Source organism: Rhinolophus ferrumequinum, chromosome 25 (assembly GCF_004115265.2).
Source record: "Rhinolophus ferrumequinum isolate MPI-CBG mRhiFer1 chromosome 25, mRhiFer1_v1.p, whole genome shotgun sequence".
NCBI classification, from domain to species: domain Eukaryota; kingdom Metazoa; phylum Chordata; class Mammalia; order Chiroptera; family Rhinolophidae; genus Rhinolophus; species Rhinolophus ferrumequinum.
The window spans coordinates 22,374,219-22,402,119 of record NC_046308.1 but is presented as its reverse complement, the minus strand read 5'-3'; the positions used below and the strand labels follow the sequence as shown (position 1 = coordinate 22,402,119).

The 27,901-nt window shown below is 60.2% G+C and overlaps 1 protein-coding gene across 4 annotated transcripts in view; it reads left to right on the top strand.

The window, feature by feature from the left end:
* Nucleotides 1–27,901, top strand: part of CABIN1 (calcineurin binding protein 1) — a 145,578-nt gene that overhangs the window by 114,508 nt on the left and 3,169 nt on the right. For 3 of the 4 annotated variants that reach the window (XM_033098575.1, XM_033098574.1, XM_033098577.1), the window contains 5 exons: nt 16,542–16,705; nt 17,545–17,641; nt 18,541–19,224; nt 20,388–20,462; nt 23,441–23,723. In XM_033098575.1, coding sequence (XP_032954466.1) covers nt 16,542–16,705; nt 17,545–17,641; nt 18,541–19,224; nt 20,388–20,462; nt 23,441–23,723 — 1,303 coding nt within the window. Of the gene's footprint in view, nt 1–16,541; nt 16,706–17,544; nt 17,642–18,540; nt 19,225–20,387; nt 20,463–23,440; nt 23,724–24,717; nt 26,035–27,901 lie in introns of those variants that run through there. The other variant, XM_033098576.1, reaches the window with a different exon arrangement.

Sequence of the window (27,901 nt, the reverse complement as noted above, 5' to 3'; positions counted from 1 at the left end):
GGCAGCTCTGGGCTGCCAGGGAAGGGCCCTTGTGGATAAGGGCACATGGCTGACAGGGCTTATAGGGGTCAGTGAAGCGGGAGGAGAGATAGATCGGGGTCAATTGGGAAGACCCTTCGGGGTCAAATGTATGGTGATGGAAAGAGACCTGACTCTGGGTGGTGAACACACAATGTGATACAAAGATGATGTATTACAGAGTTGTGTACTTGAAACCTATGTACTTTTAGTAACCATTGTCACCCCAATAAATTTTAATTTAAAAAAAAAATTGGGAAGGCCCTTTAAAGGAAGTACAGGAATTTGTTTGATTAAAAACACAAATTTTGAAATGCTGATCTCTAAATATGTATAAGAATTCTAAAATTAGGGTATGTCAGAGCCAGTGGAACGTCCGTCATGGAACTTCCCTGTGAACCCATTACCACTGGTGCTGGCATTTACTCACAGACTCTGTCCAGACACACACACACACACACACAGAGGGATGTTGGGAAATTTGCTCAACAAGCATGAGCGAGGGAGGCTGACGCAGGCTGGCCATGGGGAACCCCAAACAGCACGAGCATTTGGTAAGAACTGGCTGCCCCAGCCCCATCAGCTCAGCTGGGCTTTATTTCCAGAGAGGGACCTATTCCAGTGGGGTGGGGAGCCTTGGGCTCCAGGCCGTGCTGCAGCTGAGGCCCAGGCTCCTCCAGGCACCTCAGAGTGGGAATGAACCTGGCCCTGCCTCGGGGGCTGGAAACACAATGAGGTGGTGCTGTGGAGGCCTTTGCAATGGAAGGCTGGCCCCCAAGGGTTGCAGATAAGGAGCCCTCACCTGGGAGACTGGAGATAGCTGTGCTCAGGGCCGTGTGAGTCCTCAGACCAGGGCTTGGGGCCCACTGCCCCAGCTTCACCTTCTTGGGAGGTGGGTATGAGCACCCACCCCCAGCACTGGGCCCAGGCACCCTGATGTGCTATTTATTGTGTGAGTCTTGGGGTGCTGTGGGTGCAGGAGAGGGGTGTTAACCAGCCTCAGCAAGTGGAAGCAGAGAGGTGGTCAACAACATTCCCAGAGGCTTGGAGTGACCTTAAAGTTGGCCAGATTATAGACAGACCAGGGAGAAGACATTCCGTAGGGAGAGCCAAGGGAGGCAGTGTGGGGTGGGAGCTTGTCACGGGCTCCAGCAGGCGGTGGTGGAGATGGTGGGTTGGGCAGGGGCATCCTGAAGGGATGGAAGCTGCTCTGAACAGGTGACCCCATTCCTAGGGGAGGGAGCCTTGTCCCTTTTCCTCACAGCATGGGTGGGAGGCCTCAGTGCTATACGAGGGGCTGCACATGGCTGTAGAGAGGGGAGGGTGCTTGTCTGGGTCACCTATTCTAGTCATATTTTGAATTATTCCTCTGGTTTGGGGGCACCTCTGCAGTAGGGACTGAGCCCTGCTCTGCTGGGCGGGCCTGGATGAGTTTGTTCCCCTTCTGATGCTATACACCAGAGTTGAAGAGTTTCTCCCATTGGCTGTCGTGGGGCAGGAGGAGGTGGTAGGCGTGGGCCTACTTGGGAACCTGACACGCAGCTTATGGAGCCTGTGTGAGCCATCCAGGGCCATGGCCCCTCCTGCCACTAGTGGCCTGAACCCTGGTCTAGTCCCATCAGTCTCCCCGCTGCTTAGCAGCCCAGCCAGAAAAGCCAGAGCCTCACCCCAAGTCCCCCAAGGCCATTCATTAGGGACCAGGGGTCAGGCGATTGATGGACTGACTGCCCTAGTTTTCTCAATGTGCATGTCAGACCTGGCTTTTCTGGGATGCTGGCTCCCCTCCTGAGATGAAGTGGAAGCAGCTCAGCTGTCCTGCAGAGTGGGCTATTCTAGAAGCCTGGACAGCGGCTCTCATTTCCAACCCTGACATGGGGGTGGGCTCAGAAGAGCCCAGCGTCAGCGTCCTCTTGTTCTGAGGAGGCTGTCATGGGCCCATCGCAGCCCAAGTCCCAGCTCAGCCTGAGAGGTGTCGGAGCCTGCTGGCCTCCCTCCTCTGCCCTGCCTGTTCCCCATGCCCCCTGCAAACCCTCTCTCTATAGAGACCACATGCACACACTAAGCACCCCTCACCTTCCACATGCTCTTGTTGGATGCCCCTGATTGTCCCAGGCCCCCCCCACAGGTGTGTGTTGGTTCAGGTCTTGAGAAGGGATGGCTGCAGGGGCCCCTGGGACTGCGTGGTCCTCTAGGCAGCTCAGCTGGCAGCACCGTGGGCATCTGCCCAGCTCCAAGGCATCTGGGCCTTGGCTTCACAAGGCCAAGAGCCCACCTCTGCTGAGGGTGGGGCCTACGGGGTGCTTACCCTCACCAGACGTTTGAACCAAAGGCCCAGTGCATATTCCCAACGAGGGCTGTGGCCACTCAAGGGGGCTGTGTTGTCAGGGTGATCAGAAGGTGGCCAGGAGAGGCGTGGGCAGGGCCCCCTCATGGGAGGAGGGGCCGCCCCAGAGCACAGGCTTGGGGACATGCACACTTTCACCCCTGTTAATCTGGGTTCCACACCCAGGTCCACGGCATGCCTCTTAACCTTGGAGTCTTCTTTTTCACTGGATAGGCAGCACCAGATGACCAAATCTGCCATGCTCATCCTTCTCTGCTGCTCCTCACTTTACACCCACACCCTGACACAGTTCAGACTTGCCCTCTGACCCCACTCACTTTCCTTGCCCCATCTGCCCCCGCTAGGGGCTACTCACACAGACAAAGCCACTGTCATCCGGTCTTGCTTTCTCTGGGTCCTTCTGGCTTTGGCGACCATCCCTGGGCTCCCGGATTGCTGTCTCTGCAGAGCACATGTGCATCAGGGGGCCTGGCCTTTATCCTTAGAGCAGCGGGCAGTTTGCATTTCAGAAACATCTGTGATGTGGAGAGTAAACGGGGACAGCCAGGTGGGAGTTACAAGAGGAATGCTGGCTGCCAGGGGACACTGGGTGAGCAGCAGCTGGGGCATGAAGGGTCAGGACTTCCCAGGGCTGGCCCTGTCCCTTGGGGTTGAGGAGGAGAGTGAGAAGAGAACGCAGGGCCCTGTGGGTAGTGAGGGCTGCCTGGGGTGAGGGTGATGGGGGAAGGGAAGCCTGGGGTCTGGGCAGAGGGCAGGAGGAGAGACCGCTCCTTCCCCAACTCAGCCTTGGCCGTCTCCTCCTGGCCCCCAGCTCCACCATCCGGAAGAGGTCAGCCATCCAGGCCCTGGATCGAGGAGGGGGTTGCTCTCGGGGACAACTACCTGTTGCTCCTGCCTCCACCTTCCCCCTCTCTGTGGTGACCCACCTGTCCTGGAGCTGGGGCTGGGAGAGGGGTCTGCCAGGGAAAGCCTCTGTGGTGACCACGTGACATCCTTCGGACGTTTGTTTTCTTCTTATAAGTGATCATTGAAGTTTGCTCCGGGAACTTGAAAGTCAGATGTCCCGTGGAGAGGTCGTGAGCACCCTGACAGTGTGGGGCTCATCCTGCCCCGAGCGTGAGGGGCTTTTCAGATGCCCAGGCCCATCTTAGCCCAGGGCCGTGCCTAGGCTCAGAGCCCCCAGGCACTCACTGTGACTAGGCCAGTGAGTAGAAGTGATGCTCGAGGGACAGGCTGGAGCAGTGGCCAAGGACACCCCCAAGCCCAGGATTGACCCAGAGCAGCCCCTCCCTGCTCACTGGGTCTCCTGCTGTCCCGTGGCTGAGTGTGGTCAGGGCGGCCTGGCCCCCTGGGTCGCCGAGGCTGTCAGAGCACTGCAGGAGCCCGCAACCTCTTAGGCCTTCAGGAGTCGCCCTGAGGTGAGTGGCTATTTCTTCTGCAGCAACAGAGGCCTGGGTTCTGCAGGTCCAGGTGCTCCGTGGGCAATTAGGATCCACGGGACTCTCCTGCACAGGGTGCTGTCAAGTTCCAGGAGAGGCACAGGAATCTTTCAGGTACAAAGAATTTTTAAAGATCCTGTGCAGGCAGGCCCAGCAGTCTCCACTTTCAGGGCACTCTCACGTGACCTCCTAGGGGCTCCCAGTGTGCACAGGGTTCAGGGAGGGTGATCCTCACCTCCCTGTCCTGGGCCTGTCAGCTAGAGACAGCAGTATTTCTTGGGGCTCTGGAGGGGGCTAGCCCAAACAGGGCTTGGGGTGCAGGGCTGAGGAGGCTAGAGACTGGCAGGAGCAGACCTTGTCCCAGAGAAGTCCCCCAGACGCTTGGCTCAGCAGGGGCCCTGCACAGAACCCCTGAGCTCCCCTCACCCACTGCTGTAATAGCCCAAACCCAGAACCCTGGGCTACCCCAGCCCACCCTGGACCTCAGGGTGCTCATGCGAGCACTGCTCCACCAAAACGGTGTGGAAGGGCTCATGTGCTGCAGAGACCTGGGGGCTGCCGATAATCAGACCCGGGGGCTGGTGTCTAGAACCACATGCTAAACACAGACTGTTTCTTCCTGGCCTCGGTGTGATGAGCACATGTTCTCAGCCTCCTTTTGTCTGAGTCGATCTTACAGGAAGTGGATAAGGTATGAAGTGAGGTCATCAGCTGTGCAAGGCGCACGTGTCACCTGTCTGCTCCCGCCAGGAGAAGTGGTTCAGCCAGCTCTGGAGCTGTCCAGGCCTGGGGGCGGGTCCCGGCCATACTGGACTTCCTGCTGTGTTGCCTCTGAACCAGTGCCCAACACTCTGAACCTGTCCCCACATGTGGGTGTCATGACAATACGATTGTGGATGGAGAGGGGCTGTTGTGAGCCGAGTGATATGCAGACTTAGAACTCCTTGCTTGAGACCCAACCGGTAGTAAGCACTCAGTTGAGAGCACCTTGTCTTTCTCGCACAGCCTTGGGGTGGCTTGTACTCATGCTTTTCTCCTGCAGGTGAGCGACCTCTCAGCCCAGGCCTGGCTCTTCTTGTGCTTGGCAGGGAGCAGTAATCCTCTAGGGGGTGCTGAGACACTGCCTCTGTACCCCAGGAAGGAAGGGAGGGCAGAGGGTAGAGTTCGACATCACGACCTGGCTGAAGGGGTAGGTTGGACTTGGGGTGATTTGGACTAGGGGCACCTAGCAGGGGCATGTGGCAAACCTGGGAACAATAGTGGCAGGAGCCTGGGTATACACAGGTGGAAACTAGCCATCCTGGGGAAATATCACCAGGACAAGTGTCACCAGGATAGGGGCCAGGTAGAGCCGAGGCCTCTCTGGGTGTGTGGAGCGGGAACACGGAGCAAGGAGTTCGTGCTGCTGAGGCAGTGAGAGAGAAACTTACGTGGGGGCTTGGTGCCAGGCCAAGGCTTGGGGCAGCCTCTCTCCATCCAGCCCTGTCCCTGCCTTTGCTTGGCCTTTCCTGAACTGTGACGGGAGGAGCAACCACGAGTTGGTGGGCAGTCCTGGGGCAGCCTGCCCCAGAGGAAATTGGGGAGTAAGGTGCTGTGCACACACTGCAGCTGTGGGTGCGGGGGGGATTGGTGACATGTTCTTGGGTGAAGCTCCTCCCTTCTGAGCCCACTCCTCATCTGTGGAGTGGGAACAGTACCCCCTTCTAGGCATCAGCAGAGTGAATGTGTGGGTTAGCAGCCCTTCCAGCACTCTGCAAAACTGCCCTGTGTGGAAAGGGAGGGGTGCTGCTGCTGTTCTTGGAATGCAGAGGCCGAAGGGGGAATCCTGAGCCTACCTGGCTCCTGCCCAGCCCCGCCATTCCCACCCCTTGGTCCATTGCCTTCTTGCAGCACCTCGCAGCCCAGCTGGAAAATGAGGCCCCTTCCAGCTATAAAGCCCATTGGGGACTGACATGGCATCTCTGCTCCGCCCTCCCCCTTGAGGATGTTACTAGAAAAGTCTTCACTCCAGCTCCCACTGCCCCAGTGGATCAGCAAGGACAGCTCGGTGTGGCTGCGTGTCTCCCACACCTCTGCCCTACACAGGGCCCTCGTGGCACAACTCCAGGGGGCGCCATTCACAAAACTAACCGCGTGCAGGATGAGGGCTGCCCCAGCCAGCGCGTGGTTGGCCGCTTCCAGCCCTGCCCTCCGCACTTCTGGCCGCCCCTACACAGTTCTGTCCAGCCCCGGCGGGTCAGCAGCCCACTACCGCTGCGCGGGCGGCCGGGCCACGGAGCCCGCGAGGATTGGCCGGCAAAAGTCAGTTGTGCTGTTGGGCCCGCTTCCAGGCTGAGCAAACGAGCACCCGCGCCCCGTCCGGCTTTGCCCGCCCCGCCCCGGCCCGCAGCGAGCGAGCCTCCGCGGCCATGGCCCGGCGCCCGCGCTAGCTCCGCTGCACAGATGCCACGGCGGAGCCGGCGGGTAGGAACTTGCCCGGGGCCGGGGGCGGGGGCCTGGGCCGCGACCGCCTCTCCCCTCTGCCAGCCCGGCTCTTGCTTTCTGGAGCTTTTGCTCATTCTTCCGTGGGTCGGTCCGGGCGGCCGCCCCCCGCGCCGGCCCCTCGGCCCGCCAGGCTCAGCAGGAAGCCGGCGGGCCGTGGTTTCCCGGGCGCCGCTGCGGAGGAAGTCGGCCGGCGGCGGGCCGCTGCTCCCCGTGCCCCCGGCCGGCGCCCTGCTCAGCGTCAGGTGGGCGGCAGGGCGGGGTGGGCGGCGGGGCAGGCCGGGCGGCAGCGCGCGGGGGCGGGTGGCGGGCACCGGCAGAGCCGCACACGCCCGCGCCGCTGGGGGAGAAGCCGCGGAGCGAGCCCAGGGCGAGCCCAGCCCGACCCGGCCCGGGGCCGCGAGCCGGCGCGCGGGGGTGTGCGCTGCGCCGCGCGAAAGCGAAAGCTGCTCGCGGGGCCTCTGGCCCGAGCAACTTCGTTGCGGGCGGCGCGAGGAGGAGCTGCGCGGGGCGCTCCCGGGGATGGTGAGCGGACCTGCCGGGTGGGCAGCGGCGCCCAGCGCGGTGCTTCCCCAGCTATAAATAGCTCTGTGCGGGGGCGGGAAGATGGTGCCAGAGCTTTGCGGGCGCCTGGCCTGCTCTTAGCCCTGGCTGGGCCAGGACGTTGCCCCCGCCAGAGTGAGAGGGAGGGGGTAGAGGGACGCGGGGCCGGGGCGCAGGGCGGGGTGCGGCACGCGCAGGTGGGGCCGCAGAGGAGTTGCCAGCCGGGCTTCCCCCCCCCTCGCCCCCCCACGCACTTAGTCGTTTGTCGTTTCAGCTTTTCCCCAGGAGGGGGAGGGGAGGGACAGCCTGGCAGTTCTGGGGACCCAGTGTGCGACGTCTCATTTGGCAGAAGAGGCTGGAAACGGCGGCGCCGACTGCAGGCAAATTGCAGGCTTCCCCATCCCTTGCCCGCGCTGGGGACTCGTTACCTGTGGATGGATGGAGCAGGGAATCCCTTGCCCTCAGCAGCCCAGCAAGGACCGCTGGTGGGGGAGGGCAATGGCGCCCCTGGCGGTCTCTGTACAACCCTGAGGCCAGAGAGGCTGGCCCTGAGGGGTTTGCAGTGGAAGCTGCAGTACTTCCTGCCCCCAGGGGTGTTCCACCTAGCCTGCCCTTGGTGGCACCCCCAACCTTAGGCCTGGAGCAGGTCGTGGCTCTGAGTGCTGTGGGAGGGGCAGGGCCCTTAGCGCCTCAGGGCATCAGGAAGATGAGGAGCTGACACCTGGAAACAGCCCTGGCCCCTGAGCCCTCAGGATTCCTGAAGGAGCTGGAGCCATCTGGGCCAGCAGTTGGAGAGGGTCTGCCCTGCCTTCCGGCTCTATCTGTGATGCTTTCCTTACTTGGGGGCAAGCAGGGTGGAGTGGGAAGAGCCAGGTAGGCTGAGTTCTGCTATAGGCTCAGCTTCCTTCTGGCTGTGTGCCCTGGAACGAGTCTCCCAGCTAGGTGTAAGTGAAATCATGTGGCAGAGAAACTGGGCAGGCACCCTGTGAGTACTGTTGGCTCTGGGGACTCACAGGCACCAAGTGCAGCTCGACACACCCTCTCCTGCCCCTCTCCAAGTGGTCTTGCTGTTTGGGAGGTTCATGTGTGTTTGCAGGTGGCAGGTGTCTCCCCAAGACTATGGAGAATGCTGATATTTTCTCCAAGGCTGTTTCTGACCTCAGGGCCTACAGCCCAGATGCTGTCCCATTCTTGGCTGTCCTAGAAACAACAGAAAGTTTTTGTGCTTCTCTGAGGGAGGGAGGCTCCTAACCTGCTAGTGCAGCACCCCTCCCTGCTGAGGGGCTCCCTCACTCTCTCCAGTGCCAGCTGCCCGCGTGGCAGCTGGTCCTCAGCTCCCAGCAGCCTGATCCTACAGCCCCACGCCTGCTGCTTCTGAGAATGGGATGCCAGCGGGCTCCTGCCCTTGCCTGTTTGGAGCTGAGTCACCACTGTACTCATGTCAAGGAGGGGCTGCAGGAATCCCTCTGCTGAGGTGGGGGAATAGGCTCTCCCTCAGGTGCTCAAAGCACTGTGTTCTCTGTGAACAAGGGTGTTGGAGCTGAGTTGCCAGGAAGCCTTGCTCACCTGTCGTACCATGACACCGGGGGCTGGGAGGGCCAGGAAGATAGAGGGCCCAGGCCCAGCCCAGGAGCACACATACTGCTGCCTGCCCACCCGCTTGGTCCCCTCTGGGATCCATCCAGAGGAGAGGGAGAAAAGCTGTGTGTGGGGAATGCTGTTCAGCCGACATTCTTCATAATAAACCTGAAGACTCAGACCTAGATGCCCACCGGTAGGGGACTGGATGAGTTAGGGGATACCTTAGGGTAATGCGCCATTGTCCTTTCAAATGATGGAGAGTTTTTGATGCAGGAAAATACATGTACTGTATTTACTGAGTTAAAAATTAAGATAAAAATTACATGTTCCTTTGTTCCTTTTGCTCAGGACACCCCGGTAACCAAGTTGACCCTAGGGGGCTGCCCATGTCTTGCCCACTTGGCAGAGGGTCCCCTCCTCCTCTTCTGGCTCCTCCGCCTTCCTGGCTTCTCTCTGGCTCCCTCTGATTACCCCTCCCCAAAGTCCTTGCTCTCTTGGCCCATTTCCCCTTGTACTTACCTCTTACATGCCTTCACCCTAGATGGCAACCACGTGTGTGTCTCTGTCCCACTAGTAGGGACCCCTGTTGGGAGGGGGGACGCACCTGACCTATCCACGTGACCCCCGGTTCCTGGTGTGCACTTGGCTTTCTGCAAAGTTGCCAGGCTGACCTGCCCTGGGGGATCCAGGGCCCACTCCAGAGCACGCCTGAGTTGGTCCTTCTTGGCACCCAGAGAGGACTCATTCTGGACATAAACTCCCCGGAGCCTGCTCAGAGCAGCCTCAACTCAGATGCCACACTGGGGACTTACTCTGAGTTGCCTGGAGCTGCGCTGAGGTCGAGCAGAGTTGGAGACCAAGGTTTATGGCTTTGACCTGAAACATCCCTTTTCTGGAGGGTCCACAGGCAGGCCCAACAGGCCTGCCTCCCTCTCTCCCTGGTCTGACTCTCCTGTGGGTGGATTTCCCTTCCCTTCCCTTCCCCCCGCTGGGTTGGGGAGCTGCAGGAGCTCCTTGAGACTTCATCTCGTCTCACAGGTTGTGAGTCCACCAAGAGGCCAGGGGGCCGAGGTGCTGGTGAGCAAGACAGACAAAGCCCCTCCTGCCCAACCACCCATACCTGGGCAGTTCAGAGTCCAGGGGATCATGACAGGACAGGCCTGGATTCAGGCCCTTGGCACTGGTTGCTCACCTCAAGAGCAGAGTCAGCCGTGGAACCAACCTGTGGGCAGCAGGCCCCAAGCAGACACAGGTCCCTCTGGATTGGTCAGCCTGGGGTGAGCTGGAGAGGAAGGTCCACTGTGTGGGGCAGACCACCCCCTGCCAGCTGCCTACCTGCTGCCTGGTCAAGCCAAGCACCCCAGGTCTCTTCAGACTGCTGTTGGTGCCTCACTGTCTCCCTCCTAGTTCCTCCATGAGGCCGCCAGGCCTGGCCCCTTGGAGGCCTTGCTGGCTGCTCCCAGGTGTGGCTACTCCTTCCTTTGCCCACCTGCCTGAGCCTTGCCTGGTGCCCGAGCTGGACATGGCCCCATGAACAGCAGAGGGGGCCCCACCCGTGTCTGTGAGTATAACAACAGGACAGCAGGAGGAGCCTAGTGGAGTCTCAAAAGATGGAGGCTAGAGGCTATTTCCCACAACAAGGGCCTAAGGGACTTGATTTTGAAGCTTCGGAGGCACTTCAGTGCTGGCAGAGGTCGTTCTCATCTCTCTGTGGGCTAGCATTGCAGTCCTAGCCTGCCCCTGCAAGGGTGTCGTCGGGTCTTCAAAGGCACTGGCTCAAAACTGAGGTGATTTGGTATCACTGTCCAGTTCTCTGTACCTCTGTTTCTATGTCTACAAATAACAAATGGCAGGGAGGGCGCAGGGAGAGACCCCAGGCGGGGGAGTCTGGCCCCCGTGTCCTGGCCCCACCCCAGCGTTACTGGACAGCCTTGGGCAGGTCGTCTAAACTCAGTTTCCTGCTCTGGAAAATGAGGGGTGGGTTGGTTACACACTCGGACTGTCCCTGCCGGGTGGGCTGGGATGAGTCTGAGTCCCCATCCAGTCCCCACGGTCTGAGCCTTGTCATTGCGACAAGCCCATGTCCTGGGTCTGAGTGTGGCCCAGACAGAGCAGAGCCCAACAGGGCCACACCGCTTGCCCACCTTCTTTCCTGCTCTGGCATTCCAGGCCACTTGTTTTCTTGGGGGGCCTCTGAGTCCAGAAGGAGCTGTGATTGAAAGATGGGGTCCACAAAGGTGGGGCTCGGAGTCCTGGGATTACCATGGGGTGTCAGTTGAGAACGGTCTGAGCAGTGGCCCAGCAGGGAACGGTGGGTTTACTGCGAGAACTAAAACTGTGTCTTGGATCTGTGGCGTCCGGCTTCTAAGCTTTGTGTTGGCCCTGGACCTGGTAAAGAGGCTGTGCCCGCAGCCCCAGTGGCGTGCAGGGGTCTGGGGGTCCAAGAGTATGGATGGGTGGGGCCTTCTGGCCCACACTGAGGCAGGGAGGTGTAGACTGGCCAGCAGATCAGGAATCTGGGGAGAGGCGGCCCCCGCCCCTGTGTGAAGAAGCTTCCCCCCAGACCACAGTATTCGAGAGACAGCATGAGCTGTGGGCCTGAGCATGGCCTTGGCCTGGCCGCCAGGAGCAGTGCTCCATGCCGTGGGGCATTTGCTTGCTGTCCATCACCTCCCTGGGGTACCACCTGCCAAGACTGTGGTGGCCAAGCCTCATAGCCCTCCTGCCCAGGCGCTGGCCCTGCCCTGCTTTCCATCGCCTCTTGTAAATGGGCAGCGTATTTGTGGGCAAGAGCGCAGGCTGACCAGCAACACCCACCCCCTCCACCAACCCAGCTCTCGGCTCCTCCAGGAAAGTCTCCAAGGGCCCTCCACGGTGGTGGGCCAGCCCCACTGGAGGCTCAGCTCCTGCAGCGGTTTTCCTCAAGAGCAGTGGGACGGTGCCTGAGACGCAAGGGGGCAGGGAGTGTTTGGTAACTTGTGTCAGAGTCTGGGGCCCCATGAATTATTCAGGTGGTTGTAGTCTGTCTCAGTGACCTCATCGGCCCGCCAGAAGCCCGGAACCACTCTGATGGCTTGAGGGGTCGGCTGAGATGCTCCGAATGAGATGCTTGGCACACGGGCGGAGCTCTGAGCCCCGTCCCAGTGCTTCTAAGTGCCCTGCTGCTGCCGCTGTACTTCCCGACTGCCTGCAGCTCTCCAAGCAGGCGTCTTCCCAGCCCGGGATTGAGTGTGTCCCTGTGGAGCTGAGAGAGGCGAGTCTTGGGGGAAGAGGGCAGCCAGGCAGGTGTGCTGGGGGGAGAGCTAGGGGACCTGAGTTGTAGCCCCCCACATCCCACCTGGCATCAGTGCTGCTTCCCTGTAGGGTGAGACCCATCCCAGGCCCTCCTCATGGGGTCACTGCGGCCCCTCGCTCCCACATGTGGCCGTCCCCCGCCTGGTGATGCCTGTTCCCTCCCTCGTTTGCTTGGAGGCTTCCTAGCTCTCCATAGGCATTGTGTGGGAGGGCCGTCTTTTCCCAAGGGACAGTATAGGGAGTGGGGTTTGGGGAGTGGGATGTGTCCCAGCACTGCCTGCTTGGGCAGAAGGCAGACTTGTTGGCTTGCTTGCCACCCTGCCAGCTTGTGACTCTGCCTGGTGGCTCCACGACCTCAGGCCAGCTCTCCCTGGAGGTAGCCTCACAGCTGTAGGAACCTCCCCAGAGCTTATATTTGTGGTTCCCTTCTGATTTTCTGTGGCCTCGCTGCCTGGTTTGTTCCATCTTCTGTCCTTTCTGAGATAGGTGGTGTTGCGTTACACCTGTGTGCGTGTATCTGGAAAGGAAATGGATTGATAGGGAGGGATCCAAACCAGGTCCCGAGATATGTGATACAAGCTAGACCTGACCTCACTGGGTGTGACCTGACCTCACTGGGTGTGACCTGACCCTGCCCTTCCTCAGGAATTGGCTGAAAGCACCTCCAGAGTCTGGCTCCTGGGCATAGGGACCCTGTGCCTGCCCCCGGAGCGCTGACCCTGTGCCTGGCCCTTGGAGAAACTGTTGAGCCAGGCACTCGGTCAGTGGCCGTGGTGACAGGTGGCCCACCAGCCCCAGACACGAGGGAGTCCACATGCCGTCTGGGCTCCGCTGCACTCCAACAGTGTGGCCAGGGGCAGGCCACTGTCACTGGGCCTCAGGTTCCCACCTACACAGTGAGCAGATTCAACCAGCTAAGTGTGCTTGAAAATGTGTGTGATGGAATAATTTTGATGCCACCGAATTTCTCAGTGGGCAGCATCCTGGGAATTAGGAAGGGGGTGCAGAAAGAAGGGCGGGGGCAGGAGGACAATCCCAGAGGGTGAGACAGGCAGGCATGTAGTGCCGTAGTGTGACAGGGAGCAGGTGGCAGGCAGACCCGCTTCAGTGTGCATCCAGAAAGCGTCATAACTGAGGCATCGCCTCACTTCAGCAAGCAGATGGCAGCCCCCGCCTCCATGTGATTCCTGGTAGGGTTGGCAGTGTCAGGCTGCCCCACACAGTTCTAGGTTAGCCCACTTCAGGGATGGCATGGTGGGCCCTCCAGCATGCTCATTGGCTCATTTTGGCGCACACACACACACACGCGCACACACGCAAAGGGGGGAAAACAGGTAAATGCTGTGTGTCTTTGATTCCAGAACTTGGGAACAAGAGCAGGTACTTGGGATCCCTCTTCACAGGGGCCCTACCCATGCCCCACCATCTGCTAAGGCCACTGTGCCTGCCTGCAGAGCGCCAAATGTGTTTCATCTCTGGCAGTGCCTTCTTGGCCCCCTTCCTCAGGGGAGAGAGTAAAGCTGGCCCTTGTTTGACCAGGAGCCTGGCCCATTGCGCCCCTGTGCAGCCGAGGCCCTGCCAGCCGCAGTGACCGCGGTGCTCACTACGGGGTGTTGGTGACTTGGCGGTTACTGCCTTTTCAGTACGGAGGCGTGCCGCCACCTGCTCCACCACCCACCCTCAGTGGAGGGCTTGTGTGCACACCCAGAGCTCTGAAGAACATTCGTTTCTCTGTGAGCAGAGTTGTCTCCCACCTACCTTGGAAATCCCCAAGGTGAGGGGTGGGCATTGAGATGGGGGATCTCGCCCTCATCAGGAGAAAGACCTTCTTAAGCCGGGTACCTCGCCTGCTCCCCCAGGTTTGGGTCAGGGCCCTGGGGACCTGGAGCTGACGCTCCCATCTAAGACACATTCCCAGCCACAGACCCACCCCCTGACCATCTGAGGGGTTGGCTGTGAGTGGTCCTGGCAGAGTCTTAGAAGGGCAGCAAGGCTGGAGGGCTTCAGAGAGGGGATGACGTCACAGCTGGGCCTGGAAGGATGCAGGAAAGCTGGCCGGGCAGAGGAGGTACGAGGGCAGCCAAAAAGGCGAGAAGCATGAAATCTGCGGCTGTGCGAGGGGGTCGGAGCTGAGTGTCCGGAGCTGAGGCAGGAGAGGTGTGAGGGCTGCTGAGGTGGGTGAAGGGAGCCGTTGTCTGAGGTTGCAAGCAGCGAGGGATGAAGCCACGTTATTCTTTTCCAAGCTTGCCCTGGCCCAGGCTGGGTGGATGGATTTGGGAGACAAGAGGGGAAGGAAGAGGCAAGATGAGGCGTGGCCTGGGGCAGGGATGACAGGGGAGTGAGGTGCAGGCTTGGGTGCCGGGAGGGGCAGGAGCATGGGGATAACCCTGGAGTCCCAGCACAGTGTGAAGAAGAAACCTTTCCTCGTAATTAACCGAAGAAACTGGCCACCTCCAGAGGTGGTGAGCGTTCCAAATGTGCAGCCCGAGGTGGGCACCCACCTTAAAGGTGTGGGGAACAGGCATTGGGCCCAGGCACTCCAAATCCCTGGGGACTCCCAAGGCATTGGTACCATACCTGAGGCCTCCATGACCCCTGCCTATGCCCACCCCTCAGCCAGGCTGACCCCAGCTGACTGGCAGGCCGGTTTTCAGGCCTCCTCCCCTCCCCCAGCCTGTGCCCTGGCTCCACTGGCATGGGCGGCAGGGTTGACATAGGAGGAACAGGGCCACTTCCCAGGGGAGGGCCCAGAAAATTCAGCACCCGTCTCCTCACACACCTACCCCTAAACGATTTGGAAGGACAAATATGATCCTTTGTTCATCCTCCCTGATAGCTCCCCCAAGAAGGGCAGGGGACCCTCCACCCCAGCAGCTCATAAGGACAGCTGGGAGAGACCTGACCCCGGGTCAGGGCACCAGAAAAAGTGGCCTCCACCTGTCCTTGGTCTTCAGAGGCTCTGAAGGGAGGGGTGGGGAGGAATTCAGTGAATTCCAGAGTCATGTGGACCCCGTGGTTGATGGGTTAGAGCAGAGTGCACCCGTCTGTGTCCAAGGAGGAGTGTGATCCAGGAGCGGTGGGGTCACACCGGGATCCCTGACGGCTGTGGCCCTGGGCCAGCTCTGGCACACGCCTGTGGTGTCTCGACATGTGTCTGGGCAATGCTGCCAGCTTATCCCCCACTTAAGGTGCGGAGAGGAACCCAGCGGCCAGTGCTGGAGGCTTCCTGCTGAGCTCGTTCTCCTTGTCCTTGGTGGGTGGCGACAGACCAACCCTGGGGCTGCCTCTTGTGCTATATGACCCTGAGGAACTTTCCCTGCGCTCTCCCTCCCCGGCACCACTGTGCGAGGCTGTGGTGGGGACCGTGGTGAGGTCTGCTGGGCGTGGTGGGTGTCCGAAATGGCACTTTTCCGAACACTGCTGTCACACCTAGGGGTAGGGTGCCAGGGCCACCCTGGTGGGGAAAGCTGCTTGAAGCCATCCCTCATCCTCTCAAGTGGCATCTTTCCCTGAGCTGCTGCAGAAAGCCATGTCTGCTGAGTAGGAAGAAGCAGCACTGGTGTTAGTGCCCTGGGCTAGGCTGGCCTCAGCCCCCTGGTTTTGAACAGATTGGGGCGGGGGGCGGGGGTGCAGCTGGTGCCTTGTCTGGAACTACCAGGGATGCAGGGTGGCTGCCAGCTCCACCAGCCCCCTAGCCTTCCATGTCCAGTGTGACCCAGGGTGCAGGCTATGGGGACTCAGCTAAGGGTTTAAAATCCTCTTGCCGGAAAGGCTCAGGTTGAGAGATGCCCTTGCTTTCCTCCCGAGACCGCTGGCAGGGTGGGGGTCATGAATTGAGCATCAGGCTTACTGCATCCACCCCCTACAGGAAGCAAGCATCCAGGGAACAAGGCCCTCAGGGGGGGACCACCCGGACACCCTGCTGTGAGCCCCATACAGACCAGGAGAAAGGGGTGGGGAGGAGGCGCTCACAGTGTGGTCCATTCTGGGCAGGGGTTTCTCTAGGCAGTTGGTCACAGGAACCTACCTGGGGGCCTGCCAGCTCCGTCCAGGCCCCGAGGCCCTGCCCCAGAGACAGGACGCCTCATGTCCGGGCACCACAACCTTCAGTCTGCTCAGAAGGTCTGCGCTCCTGTTCACTTGCATTCACTCCCTGGCTCATCGTCCCTTCAGCACAGTTTGACCAGATCTGAGTGGGTGTCAGACTCCATACTGGTTGTGGGGACACTGCAGGGAACCAGACCAAAGGGCAGGGTGCCAAGTGCAGCAGCAGGTTAAGATTGGCGGAGGGAGGCAGAGAGGCTCCAAACTTTGGACAAAGGCAGGTTGGTAGGAACTGGGCATCCTAGGAGCCGCTGGTCGTTTTTGGCCCAAACCTAGATTTTCTGGACACTGCTGGAGGGAGTGCATGTGTTGGGGTGAGGTACCACACCTGAGGCTATCTCGCCAGCAACAGCTGCCGGAAGTTCACAGAGGCCACCTTTTGACGCTGAGTTCACCTCTAGGAGTTGTCCCATTGCTGAATCCACATCTGTGCAAACCATAGGCACCGGGCTTCTCCCAGTGGTTGCATTTGCTCAGGCGCCATCTGCTTGCTTCCTGTAGGGGGTGGATCCAGTAAACGTGTGCCATGCAGTTTCAAAAGAGGATGGTACACAGCAGCACGTTTATCTTTTCTTGCCATTTATGGTGGGAAGCAGTGGGAGTGGCCACACTCCCATCCTCCTTGGGACATTGAGACGGGTCCAGGTCTCCCTTGATTGAACAGAGTCCCCTCTGAGCTCCATGGCAGCTCCGGTTGCAGCAGCCTTCCTCACACGCCCGCCCTGGGCATCCCACAGGGCATCTGGCGGATCCCTGTGGACGAGATCGACCGGCCAGGCAGCTTCGCCTGGCACATGAACCGCTCCATCGTGCTGCTGCTCAAGGTGCTGGCCCAGCTCCGGGACCACAGCACCCTGCTGAAGGTGTCCTCCATGCTGCAGCGGACCCCGGACCAGGGCAAGTGAGTGCAGCACACGCACTGGCAGGAGCCCCTCGGCCCTGTCCACCAGGGTGTCTCTACATTGGTCAGGGAACCCACACCAGCCCTTCTCCTCAGCGGACTCTCTGATCTAGGATCTAGAACCCAAACAGCACCACCCCTGCCCTGGACACCTGGGGCGAACACAGGCTCTGGACCCACTGGATTTGATTTCCTCATTGAGACTGGACAACACAGTCTTTCCTCTCGTCCTGCTTCTCCCCAACTTGGGACTCTCACGTCCTGGGGAAACAGGTGTCCAGGTAGCTGGGGTACCCCAGGTGAAAGCCAGTAATAACAGGAGGGCCTGGGCCTCAGAGGTAACCAGGGATCTCTCTGCCACGAAGGGTGGGGCAGACAGAACCGAGGGACATCCCCTACAGCTGTCCCTTGCAGGGTGTGTGGGGGAATCCCAGCAGAGATGCAGCTCAGATAAGGTCTAGCCCAACTGTGAGTCCTCACGCTGCCAGCTGGACTGGCAGCTGTCCTCCCTCCATGCCTGCAATGCCTCCCCTCCCCGCTGCCTCATTCACCTGCCCCAGGCCAGGAGCTGGGAAGAGGCCTTCAGCTGGGGCCTGGGGAACACCGGAGACAGGCTGGTGGGCGAGAAGCCAGAGGCGCCCGGCTCTCACTGAGCCTGGCCCTGCTCACCCTATGTCTGGGGCAGGCTTCTGGGGAGCAAACCCCAAGCCAATGGGAACGGGGACACTGAGGGATCAGGAGGTGTTCTCGGGACAAGGAGGGGTTCAGACCACCATCCAGCAGTGCTGTGTGGCTCTGACGCTCTGCTGTCCTCTCTGGCCATCCCTGTGTGCCTGCAGGAAGTATCTGCGAGATGCTGATCGCCAGGTCCTGGCACAGCGGGCCTTCATCCTCACTGTGAAGGTGCTGGAGGACACACTGAGCGAGCTCGCGGAGGTACGCTGCCCGCAGCCCCCTCCTCTCCCGGGGGGGCCCCAGTCCCGCCACTCACACACCAGTGCCCTTAGGCAGGTCCCCTGGTCCCCACCTGCCTCCCCAGTGGGGAAGGTCAACTGCAGTAATGAGCGCACGGACACTAGGCAAACTTGTGGTCAGTGAGGATGGTAATACATTCCCCAGGTGCTCCCACCCAGGGCTACCTGTCGCAGCCAGGTGAGCTCGGGTAACAGCAGCTGTAATGATGAAGCTGGCCATCCCCTCGCCCTCACCCAGCTGGCTTCCCACAGGCTAAATGAGGCCCTTCTCACCCTCCAAGGCAGGTGCAATCCTTGCTCCATTTCACACGTGAGCACCCTGAGGCCCAGAAGCTTAGCTCTGCGGCTTAGCGGGTGGGGCCTTTGGGACCTGAGCCAGGAGAGTCTGCCTGCAGTGCTCTCTGCCCAGTAGGACTGGCTGGGCTGTGGTACAGGGGCCCAGGGCAGTGCCCCCTGTGACCCTCACCCTGGCCTCTGTGCTCTGGGGGCACGTGAGAGCCCAGGACAGGAGGACTCAGCTCTGCAGCAAGCCTGGCAGGTCACCTTCCCGTCAGTTGCCCAGCCAGGGCTGCCCTGAGGCTCACATTGAAAGGAAGGCTGTCCTGGCCCTGCCGGGCCTCTTTTTCTGCAGCAGTGCCACCTCCAGATCCCCGTCGGTCCCTCTCAAGGCTGGAGGTACAGAGCAGGGAGGGCCTTCCTCAGGCAGGACTCCAGGCCCAGCCCTGGCCCGCAAGCAGATGGACAGAGCCAGAGTGGCCTTGGATGGGAGAGGCCTGGGAGGGTCTGTCACACCTGGTGCCCAGGGCTGCTTTTTTGTGGAGACACCAGACATGGAGTCTTACACCTTCATTTTTCTTGTAGGGGTCAGAACACCGAGGGCCCAAGGCCTGTGGCCTTCCTGGAGCCAGGATGACTACCGACGTCTCCCACAAGGCCAGTCCTGAGGATGGCCAGGAGGGCCTCCCCCACCCAAAGAAGCCCCCTCTGGCTGATGGCTCAGGGCCAGGGGCCGAGCCAGGGGGCAAAGCGTGTCCCCTCAATCACCGTCCTGTGGTCATGGATGCAGGAGACAGTGCAGACCAGGCTGGGGAGCGAAAGGACAAGGAGAGCCCCCGGGTGGGGCCCACCGAGCCCATGGACACCGGTGAGGCTGCTGCCCGCCGCTCGGACTCAGAGCGGGCGCCGCCCCTCCCGCCAGGCCGTCCTCCTCGGGACCGGGCTCCTGAGAGCCGGCCCACCGAGCTGTCCCTGGAGGAGCTGAGCATCAGCGCCCGGCAGCAGCCCAGCCTGCTCACGGCGGCCCAGCCAGCCCTTGCCACCGCCACGACTATAGCCACCACCACCACCACGGCCAGGGCAGGCGGCCACCCCGAGGAGCCACCCCCACGGCCCAGCCGCAAGAGGAAACTCCTGGAGGACACGGAGTCGGGCAAGACGCTCCTGCTGGACGCCTACCGCGTGTGGCAGCAGGGCCAGAAGGGCGTGGCCTATGACCTGGGCCGCATCGAGAGGATCATGTCTGAGACCTACATGCTCATCAAGCAGGTAGGTGGTCGCAGGGCGGCTCTGGTTCTGTTGCCATGGAGACCGTGCCCGATCTGCCCAGGTGTGCCAGGGCCTGCCCCTGGGGGTGGGTGTTGGGGTCGTTCCCACCCCACCCCTGCTGTTCACTTCCCTACATTTGAGGTTTCCTACAAAATTCATGTGATAGAATTAGAAAAACAATAAGCACGTCAAGACATCGTGTTAATATGCTTTAAATGGGTTACAATTTTATTTGTCATTATACCTCAATAAAACGGGGTAAAACATACCAGAAACAAAACAAAACAAAAAACAAGCTTTAGAAAGTATATTCCACCTCAAAGGAAACCCAGCACAGGGAGACAGGTCCCCGGAGCCCTCCGCGGTGACGGGGCGCTGGGGCACTTGCTCAGAGACCGTGTGGCTATCAGGTGAAGGTGGCCGCAGCTCCCTGAGTGTATGCGGAGGCTCTGTTGCCCCTCAGATTTTGCCTTTCTTTAAAAAAAAAAAAAAAAAACCCGCTTTAGGCACGTAACTTTTGCTCTATTTAAGATGATTTCCACAGGAAGAACCCCCAGAACTGCAATAATTGGCTCAAACAGGTGATCACCCTGATAACGCAGTTTCTTCCCAAACTCGGGCAATTTGCAGAGCCACTTTTGAGAGTTTCTGTTTTATCGCCACCTCACCAACATCCAGTATTAACTTTTATTTGTTTTTTGTTGCTGATTCAGTAGGAAAACACAACAACAAGCCTTGTGTTCCCTGCTGAGGGCGGGCCCTTTCCACACCTTGTCCGCCCCAGCCTGGCTGCTCCTCGCCCTGCAGCCCACCTCCCTCACACCTGCCCGCTGCTCAGCCTCGCCAGCCTTGTCTCACCCCGCTGTGCCTTGGCTCTTGGTCTCTGGGTCAAATCAGACCTGCCCACCACCCACACCTCAGATTCTGAAAGGCCCTGCATCCTGCCAGCCTCAGCCCCTGAGGACGGAATAATACAGCCACAGAAATGAACTTGGCACAGCCAGATGGGCCCTGGAGGATGGACCTGGGAGATGGACGTGCACTGCCCAGGCTTTCCAGGCAGGGTTGGTTCCCAGGGGTCAGCAGTGGGAGGGCTCCTCATAGGAGCTGGTCTGCCAGCTGCTGCAGCCGGGCACTCTGACCTCAGGCGTTTCCTCGCTCAGGTGGATGAGGAGACCGCGCTGGAGCAGGCTGTGAAGTTCTGTCAGGTGCACCTCGGGGCCGCCGCCCAGAGACAGGTAAGCCTGTCCCAGCCTGTGCTAACCTTGTTGTGCAGGCCTGCCCCACACCGAGGCCCCAGGCTGCAGGCAAAGAGGTGGGTACACCCCAGGAAGGGACTGTTCCTGTGGTCAGTGGGTCAGTGGGGCTCAGGGGAGACGGGCAAGGGGCAGCTGAGCCTTGGGCCCACAGGAAGCCCCTGACCACCAGCCCAGGTGGGGCGCCGTCGTACAGTTGGGTGGGGCCTTGGCAGGCCCAGACCCCAGCTCTGAAAGTGTGACCTGAGGGGTCCCCTCACCTCAGCTACCTTTTCTGTAAATGGGGAGATGACCTCACCTGGAAAGGTTGCTCCATGTGGGACAGAGACAGAGGAAGTAATGTTGAAGCCAGTATACGCTAGCAGATTAGGAGCAGAGTGGGTGGGGGTCCAGGTGTTTATTCAGCGAGGGAGGGAGCAGGATGGCCATGTGGTCTCATTGTGGTTTTGGAAAGAGCCCTGGCTGTTGGGTGGTGTGAATTGGCTCATGCAGGGGCTGGGTGGGTCCAAGAGACATGAGAAGGTGGGCTGTAAGACTCGGTGACGGGAAGGAGGGCTAAGGCCCTTCTGGGCCCTGGCAGGCAGATCTTCACCTGGGAGGGCACCATCTGGGGTTGATACTGGGTTTGTGTTGTCTGAGACTCTCCCAAGGCAGAGGCTGAATACGAGGAAGGTCAGGGGTCCACACCCAGTGGAATGATCCAGGCTGGAGCCCTGGGTGTCTGTGTCCCCAAAGCCATTGATGTGGAGCCAGGAGGGGGCATAGGCAGGACCAAGCTCCGAGGCCAAGCTGCTGGGGAGAATCCAGACAGGATCGAGGGGTGTCCAGGAAGGCGAGCATGCCCAGGGGCTGGCCGGCTGTCCAGCACACTGGGCCAGTGAGGATGGGGCCCAGTAGATTTGGGGCTCAGAGACCAGGGCTGTTTTTGTGGAGTGGTTGGGCTGGGAAGGGACTAGAGCTGAAGGAGAAGGGTCTCCCTGAAAGAGGCCCAGCTCAAGGAACGGCCCTTTGGGCAAGATCTAGCCAGCAGAGAAAGGGGCCAACTCTCTCAGACAGGGTTGGGGGGACCACAGCGCCCCTGTTCAACATTGCTGAGGGGGCATCTTTTTGCACCACACATGGGTGTTTTGCAGGAGTTACGCCCAGGCCAGGGTCACTGAGTAAAAGGGTAGGTACTTGCCATTTGAATAGGTGCAGCCTCTTGTCCCCAGGGGCTCGACTGCCCCGACCCAGTTGCACGAGTGCACAGGCCTTGTCTCGCCTCCCCTCACTCACACGGGGCCTCCCTTAGTGTTTCCCCCTGGAGAAGTGTGTCATGAGGGTGTCCTGAAGCAGGAACTAAGGGCGGTTGACATTCCTGTGCAGCCTAGGGGCTTCCTCTCAGTGGATGTGGCTTTGGGCCACCGCCCTTGCCTGGGCTCTAGGTCTGGGCAAGCCCAGGGATTCAGCCTTGAGCAAGCAGACTGTGGGCCACACAGGTGGGGCAGTCTCCCAGCTGAGGGCCAGACTCCCTGGACAGACACGCCCTGCCAGCTGGCCGTGCCCACCACTCTGTTATGCCCAAGTAGCCAGAGGGCTCCCATTTCTTAGATGGGGAGATTGAGGCCCAAAGGAGACCAGCACCCAGCTGGGTCCTGGCCTGTCAGGAGCCCAGGAAGGGACCTTGGGAAAGGCAACAGCTGCTGCTCCTGATCTGCTCAGGGACGGTCACAGCTGTCCTGGGCCCACCTCTGGCCAGGACTGGGAAGGAGGTTGCCATGGCTTTCAGAGCCCGCTGCTCCCACCCCTCAGGGAGTGTCCATTTTGCTGGAGGCATGTCTCCGTTGCCATGGCAGCCCAGCGTACGCCTGGAGGGCCTCTGGACATAAATAGAGGCTCAGTGTCATCGCCTGCAGGCCCATGAGGACAGGGACACAGCACTCACCTTCCCCCTGGTGTGTCTGCCCATGAGAGACAGGTCTGTTCTGCCCACCCTCCTACTGGAGGCCTAGGCTCTTCTCAGATTCTCACCTCACAGCAGAGTCTCGGGGCAACTGCACCATGTGGGGCTGAAGATGGGGCGTCTCAAGCAGAACTAATGTCAGAAGAGGCAGGGTCCTCAGGGACCCCGACTACCAAGGTGCCCTGAGCAGGCGTGAGACTCCCACATCCACAGCCTCGGGGGAGGGGTGCCACCAGCTCAATACAGTGGGCGCGGGACTGGGAACCTTAGGGCTGGGAGTCCGCTCACATGTTGGCACCCACCCCTGAGCTTTGCTCAGGGCTGTGCAGGCACTCTGCCACACCTTGCAGCATGGCATTGGGGAGCTGCACTGTCACACCGTCCCAGGAGGGTGGCTTTCAGTGCAGAGTAGAAGGGGCCTGGTGGCAGAGGGAAGGAACTGTGTATACCTACACGAGGACTCCCCAAAGGCTTAGAAAACGGAAGGACTGTGGTGCTGGGTGCTGCTGGGGCTGCCAAGGCCAGGCTGCAGGCAGAGAGCCTGCTTTGCCGGGCTGGGGTCAGCTTTGGGGCTACAGTCTTGAGCCCAGGGAGCTGACTCTTGCCGTATCACTCTAGCTCCCTCACCCTCCCACTAGTGGCCCTTGGGAGGTCGCCCTTGAGGACTGACCTTCGTTACTGCAGCCCCTACATCGGGCACTATGACCCCTGCCTTGAGTCATGGCCGACACACTCCTCCTCCCAGGCTGGCACCCAGGATAGGAGGGGGACACCGGCTGGAGGTTCTGGCCAGCCTGAGGCCTCTGCTGAGTGGCCAGCAGCACGGCCTGGACATCCTCCCACAGGGGAATTCTGGACCCCAGCAGTGTCCTAGCAGTGTCTTCAGGGTTGCCTGTGCACCTCTCTGGCAGCATTGGGGGACCAGAGTGTGGCACCCAGCCTAGACAGCTATCCCGTGGGACAGTATGTGCTCAGGGCTGCCCAGCCAGTCTTTCTCATCTCCCTTTTGTCCTTACAGGCCGCAGGGGACACACCCACCACCCCAAAGCACCCCAAGGACAGCCGAGAGAACTTCTTCCCTGCAGCTGTGGCCCCTACAGCCCCTGAGCCTGTGCCAGCTGACACTCTCCAGCGGCCCAGTGACGCCCACACCAAGCCTCGCCCGGCACCGGCTGCCACCACAGCTCTCATCACCTGCCCTCCCTCGGCGTCAGTCTCCACCTCAGACCCAGCCAAGGACCCTGGGCTCCCCCAGCCACACGGGCCTGAGGCCACCCCTAGCATGGCTTCTCTGGGCCCAGGTGAGTCCTATCCTGTGCCTCTGGGGTGTGAGGCCTGGCTGGGCCAGAGCTGGGCCGAGGCTCCTGCCGTCCGCTGGCAGCAAGTCCTGTGCCTGGAGAATGTGGGGGGGGAGGCAGGGCACCCTCCATCCTGCTGATCCCTGAGGAGCACATCGCAGGAGCTGGGGGTGGGGGCGGGGCAGGCCCTGCTGGCCTACTCATCAGCCACTTGCCCCCGTGGGCACATCCGGCACCCACCACTTTCTTAAGTTAACAGTCTGGTGCCTCCGTCTCCCAATCAGTAAAAGGGGGTTGATGACAACACCCCCCCACACAGGTGCGGTGAGGCGGGAGGGAGGGAGCACCAACATTGATGACGTTGGCCTTTGTTTGCTCCTCCCACAAAGCCTTTGCTCCTCCCACAAAGCCTTTGCTCCTCCCACAAAGCCTTTGCTCCTCCCACAAAGCCTTAGGATAAAGAGAGAAAATAGAAGGCGGTGGTGGGGGAGCAGGAAAGTTCTGACCCTGAGTACACATGTGACCTCACAGGCCTGTGAGTGGGCTCAGGGCGCCTGCTGATTGAGGGGCAGACCTGGTCGGATCCCCACAGCCCAGGGGACAGGACAGGTGGCAGCCAGCCAGGATGGGGGCAGGGTGGGTTAGTGGGCTTATGCAGGAAAAGGGACAGGACAAGGCAGGTCCATTAGCAGGAGGGAGGGAGTCCTTGTTCCTTCTAAACCCAGGGTGCAGCGAGGAATGGCAGCTGAGGACGGGGGCAGCTGGCAGACCGGGCTGGGCGCAGACAGACCTGAAGCTTTCTAAGGAGGGGTCACTGAGGCAGTGCCTCAAAGGCCAGTGGGCAAGGCGTCCTGACCGGCCTTCCCCCTGCCTCTCCCCCTGCTGCATGGACCTGACCTGCACCCTTGCTGAGGCCCTGCACTGGCCCCCAGCCAGGCACCCCTCTGCCCACACACCCAGGTTGTCCCTAAAGGCTTGCCTGTCCTCCCAATTGCAGTCCCATGTCGAGGGCCACATCTGGGACTGCTGCTCTCAGCCCTGCAACCTGGGCTGTGTCATTTCCTGAAGAATGGGACAGCCACCCTGGCAGGAGTGCCCGGCAGGAGCCAGACCTGAAAGCTCCAGCCAGCCATGACCTAGGAGCACTGCCCGTATGGAGGCAGAGGCTGGCATCCTCCCTCTCTTCGCTCTTTCCTACGTTTCAAGCATCACATACTGATGTTTTCACCTGATGCCATCTCCAGTTTGCTTTGAGGACCGTGGAAGTGTAAGGACCCGCTGTCCAATCAATTACAGTTGTGCTGGCTGTGGCCCTATGAAACGAAGCATCACTTCCCCTTGGGTCAGCTCCTGTAGCCATTTGTTCTGAGAGGAGCCTCTGAAGTCTACAGGACAAAGAGGAGTGGACGACCTGTAAGTGGTGGTTCCACCACCAGGTGACCTTGGCTGTCCCTGTTCCTCCCTGTTTCCCTCACTGTAGCTCAGTTTCCAGCACACAATGTATAAGATGGAGGTGATAGCATTACAGGATTCAGAATAGTGCTTGGCAGATAGTGAGCATAGCCACGTTGTAGGTTTTGGTGGTGGTCGCGGTTTCAAAGGACAGTGGTGGTGTCTGCCGCCCAGGGAAGTGAGTCACTTTCACAGAGGCCCAGCTCCTGTGAAATTTTCCATTGTTTCTCCACCTCAGGCTGTCTTGCCCTCCCCTGACTCTTGCCCCTGTGATCCTATAGTCTCTAAGGATCAGGAATTTCGAAGGGTCAAGCTGTCAGCTGATCATCTGAGTTCACTTAAATTGTGAGCAGGCTTCTGGTCTTCGCTGGCTATTGGCTGGAGGCCTCAGTTCCTCCACTGTGGGCCTGTCCATAAATAAGCTCATGTGTCCCTGAGTCATGGCTGCTGGCTTCCCCCAGGACCCGGGATCCGAGAGAGACAGAAAGAGATACAGAGAGAGCTCAAAGAAAGCATCAGTGTCCTTTATAACCTAATGTCAGAAGTGACTGACCATCCCTGGTGTTGGCTACACACAGTGTGACACAAGGTGGGAGGCTTCCTCGGGTCCTGAAAACCAGGGCCATCAGGGCCAGTCTTGAGCCTGCCAGTAGCTGCCTTTTCTCTCCTGCTCACCCAGTCCCTTCTCCAAGCAGGCCCAAAACTGTCTTTTGCACTTTTTTCCTCTGTTAAATCTGTGAACGAGTGTGTGTTTCCTAGTGTATATATTCTTCAGGCTTGAGAGTTGATCCTTTTCTATTTCCTTCCCCAAAACTAAATTAAATGGCCTTTTGCTAGATGGAACTCTTGCATGACATTGGGCGTGGCGGACGGCCTGAGAATATGTGCTGGTTGGGCCTGGCGGTGGGGCAGCTTGGGATGGGCCAGGCACTCGCATGCCCTCCCCGGCCTCCCCTTCAGCACCACCCCCACCCGTCCCCACCCCACCCCACACGTCTGCATCTGCCTTGTGGAGTGACCTGCTGGTCTTTTAAGGCTGCCACAGGTAGATGGCATTTGGCTGGCCATATTGGAGTTGGTACCCCCAGGGGTTCCTGGAGCTTTCTGGGGTAGTGTCACGCTCAGGCACGACTCCCCAGAGCCCATCTCCCACAGTCTCCAGAATAGGGAAGGCACCAGGAAGGAGCCACCTAGCAGGGTCCTGGATCCCTAGGTGTGATGGGGTGGCCTGGTAGTGTGGCCGCATCTGCTACTCCTGGTGACCAACAGGCAGCCCAGAATCAGGCATAGTTTCTGGTGGACGGGGAGGGTGGGGCCTGGAGCTACAGCTGGGGACAGCAACCCAGGTTGTGAGCCAGCCGGGAGAGCAGGCTTAAGGGCCTTCTCCCAGGACGCAGGCCCCACGGTGTGAGTGTGGAGGTCAGCTGCAGGGGAGACCTTGGCGGCCACTAGCTCCAGGGTGGGCAGGCCTTCCCCCAACTGGGGTGTCCCTCACACAGGCCTTCCTCCTCCGGCCAGAGGGAAGGCATCTGGCAGTGTCCGTTCTTGACTTCTTGCCTGCCAGGGCCTGAGACAGGCGCACGTGCCCTCAAGCTTCCCTGGTCACTAGGGAAGACCCCACCCACCCACCCAGGCCACGCTGACGAGGGCCGTGGGCCACATGTGCAGATGCACCCCCTGGGGGAGTTCAGGTTTGGTCACGGGCATCTGGGAGGCTCCTGATTATGTATCTCCCCTGGCTCTGCTTGTTGCTGCCCCCACCTCTGTGCCAAGGGCATGAACTCGCTTATCTGTTTGTTGGGTGTCTGTCCGCCATAGGGCAGGACCTGTGTTCCTGCTGACTTAGACAGTGCCCGGGCCCACGAGTGAGTGAGGGTCCCTCTCACTGAGGCAGTTAAGGGTCAGGACACTAGAACAGGGAGGAAGAGTAGAGAGGGCGCTGCAGCCTCAGGACCAGCCTGGGTGAGGACTTGAGCAGGGTCCCGCCCACCCATGCAGGATGCCGCCCACCAAGTGGGCTTCAGGGGCTGCAGTGTTGGCCTCATACCAATCAGGAAGCCAGAGAGAGTCTGAGCCAGGGCTGGGGGTCTCCTAGGACACGGGCCTTGGGGACCCAGCACCCAGGCTGTGAATCCGCCCAGGAGAGCAAGGAGAGTTGCCTGGCTGCTCAGGATTCCAGCCTAATCACCTGCTTCTCACAGACAGAGACCTGGAGGTGGGGGACTCAGGGGAGCCCCAGACAGCCCTTCTCTGAAGGCCGAAGCCCCGGGCAGGTCCCCTCTTCCTCAGGCCCACCTGTAGTCCTCACAGTGGCCTCAGGGAGGAGAAGGGTTGCCGGGCCTGGGGAGCCCTGTCCCAAGTGTCCCTCTTCCTGGCCACCCACCAAGAAGAAAAGGCCTGGGAAAGGTGGACAGTCCCCTGGGGTGGGAGGGAGTCAGCCTGATACCTGTCCCTACTGAGGGCAGCCTCCACCAGCCACAGGACCTGTCCAGGTATATCAGGCCCCACTTCATTGCGTCCTGTCCTGTAGATTCCTGCCCCCCCACGCCATCCCACCTGAGCAGCCCCTCCAGGCCACTCAGTGAGGCCCTTCAGAGAGCAGTTGCATAAGGAGAGTTGGGTCTAGGCAGGCAGGGCATTGCTACCTACGAAGGGCCTGGACCAGCCACCAGCAGGCTTGCCTTGTGGGTGCATTCCTGGCCGCAGTGGCCTGAGTCGTACACAGTGAC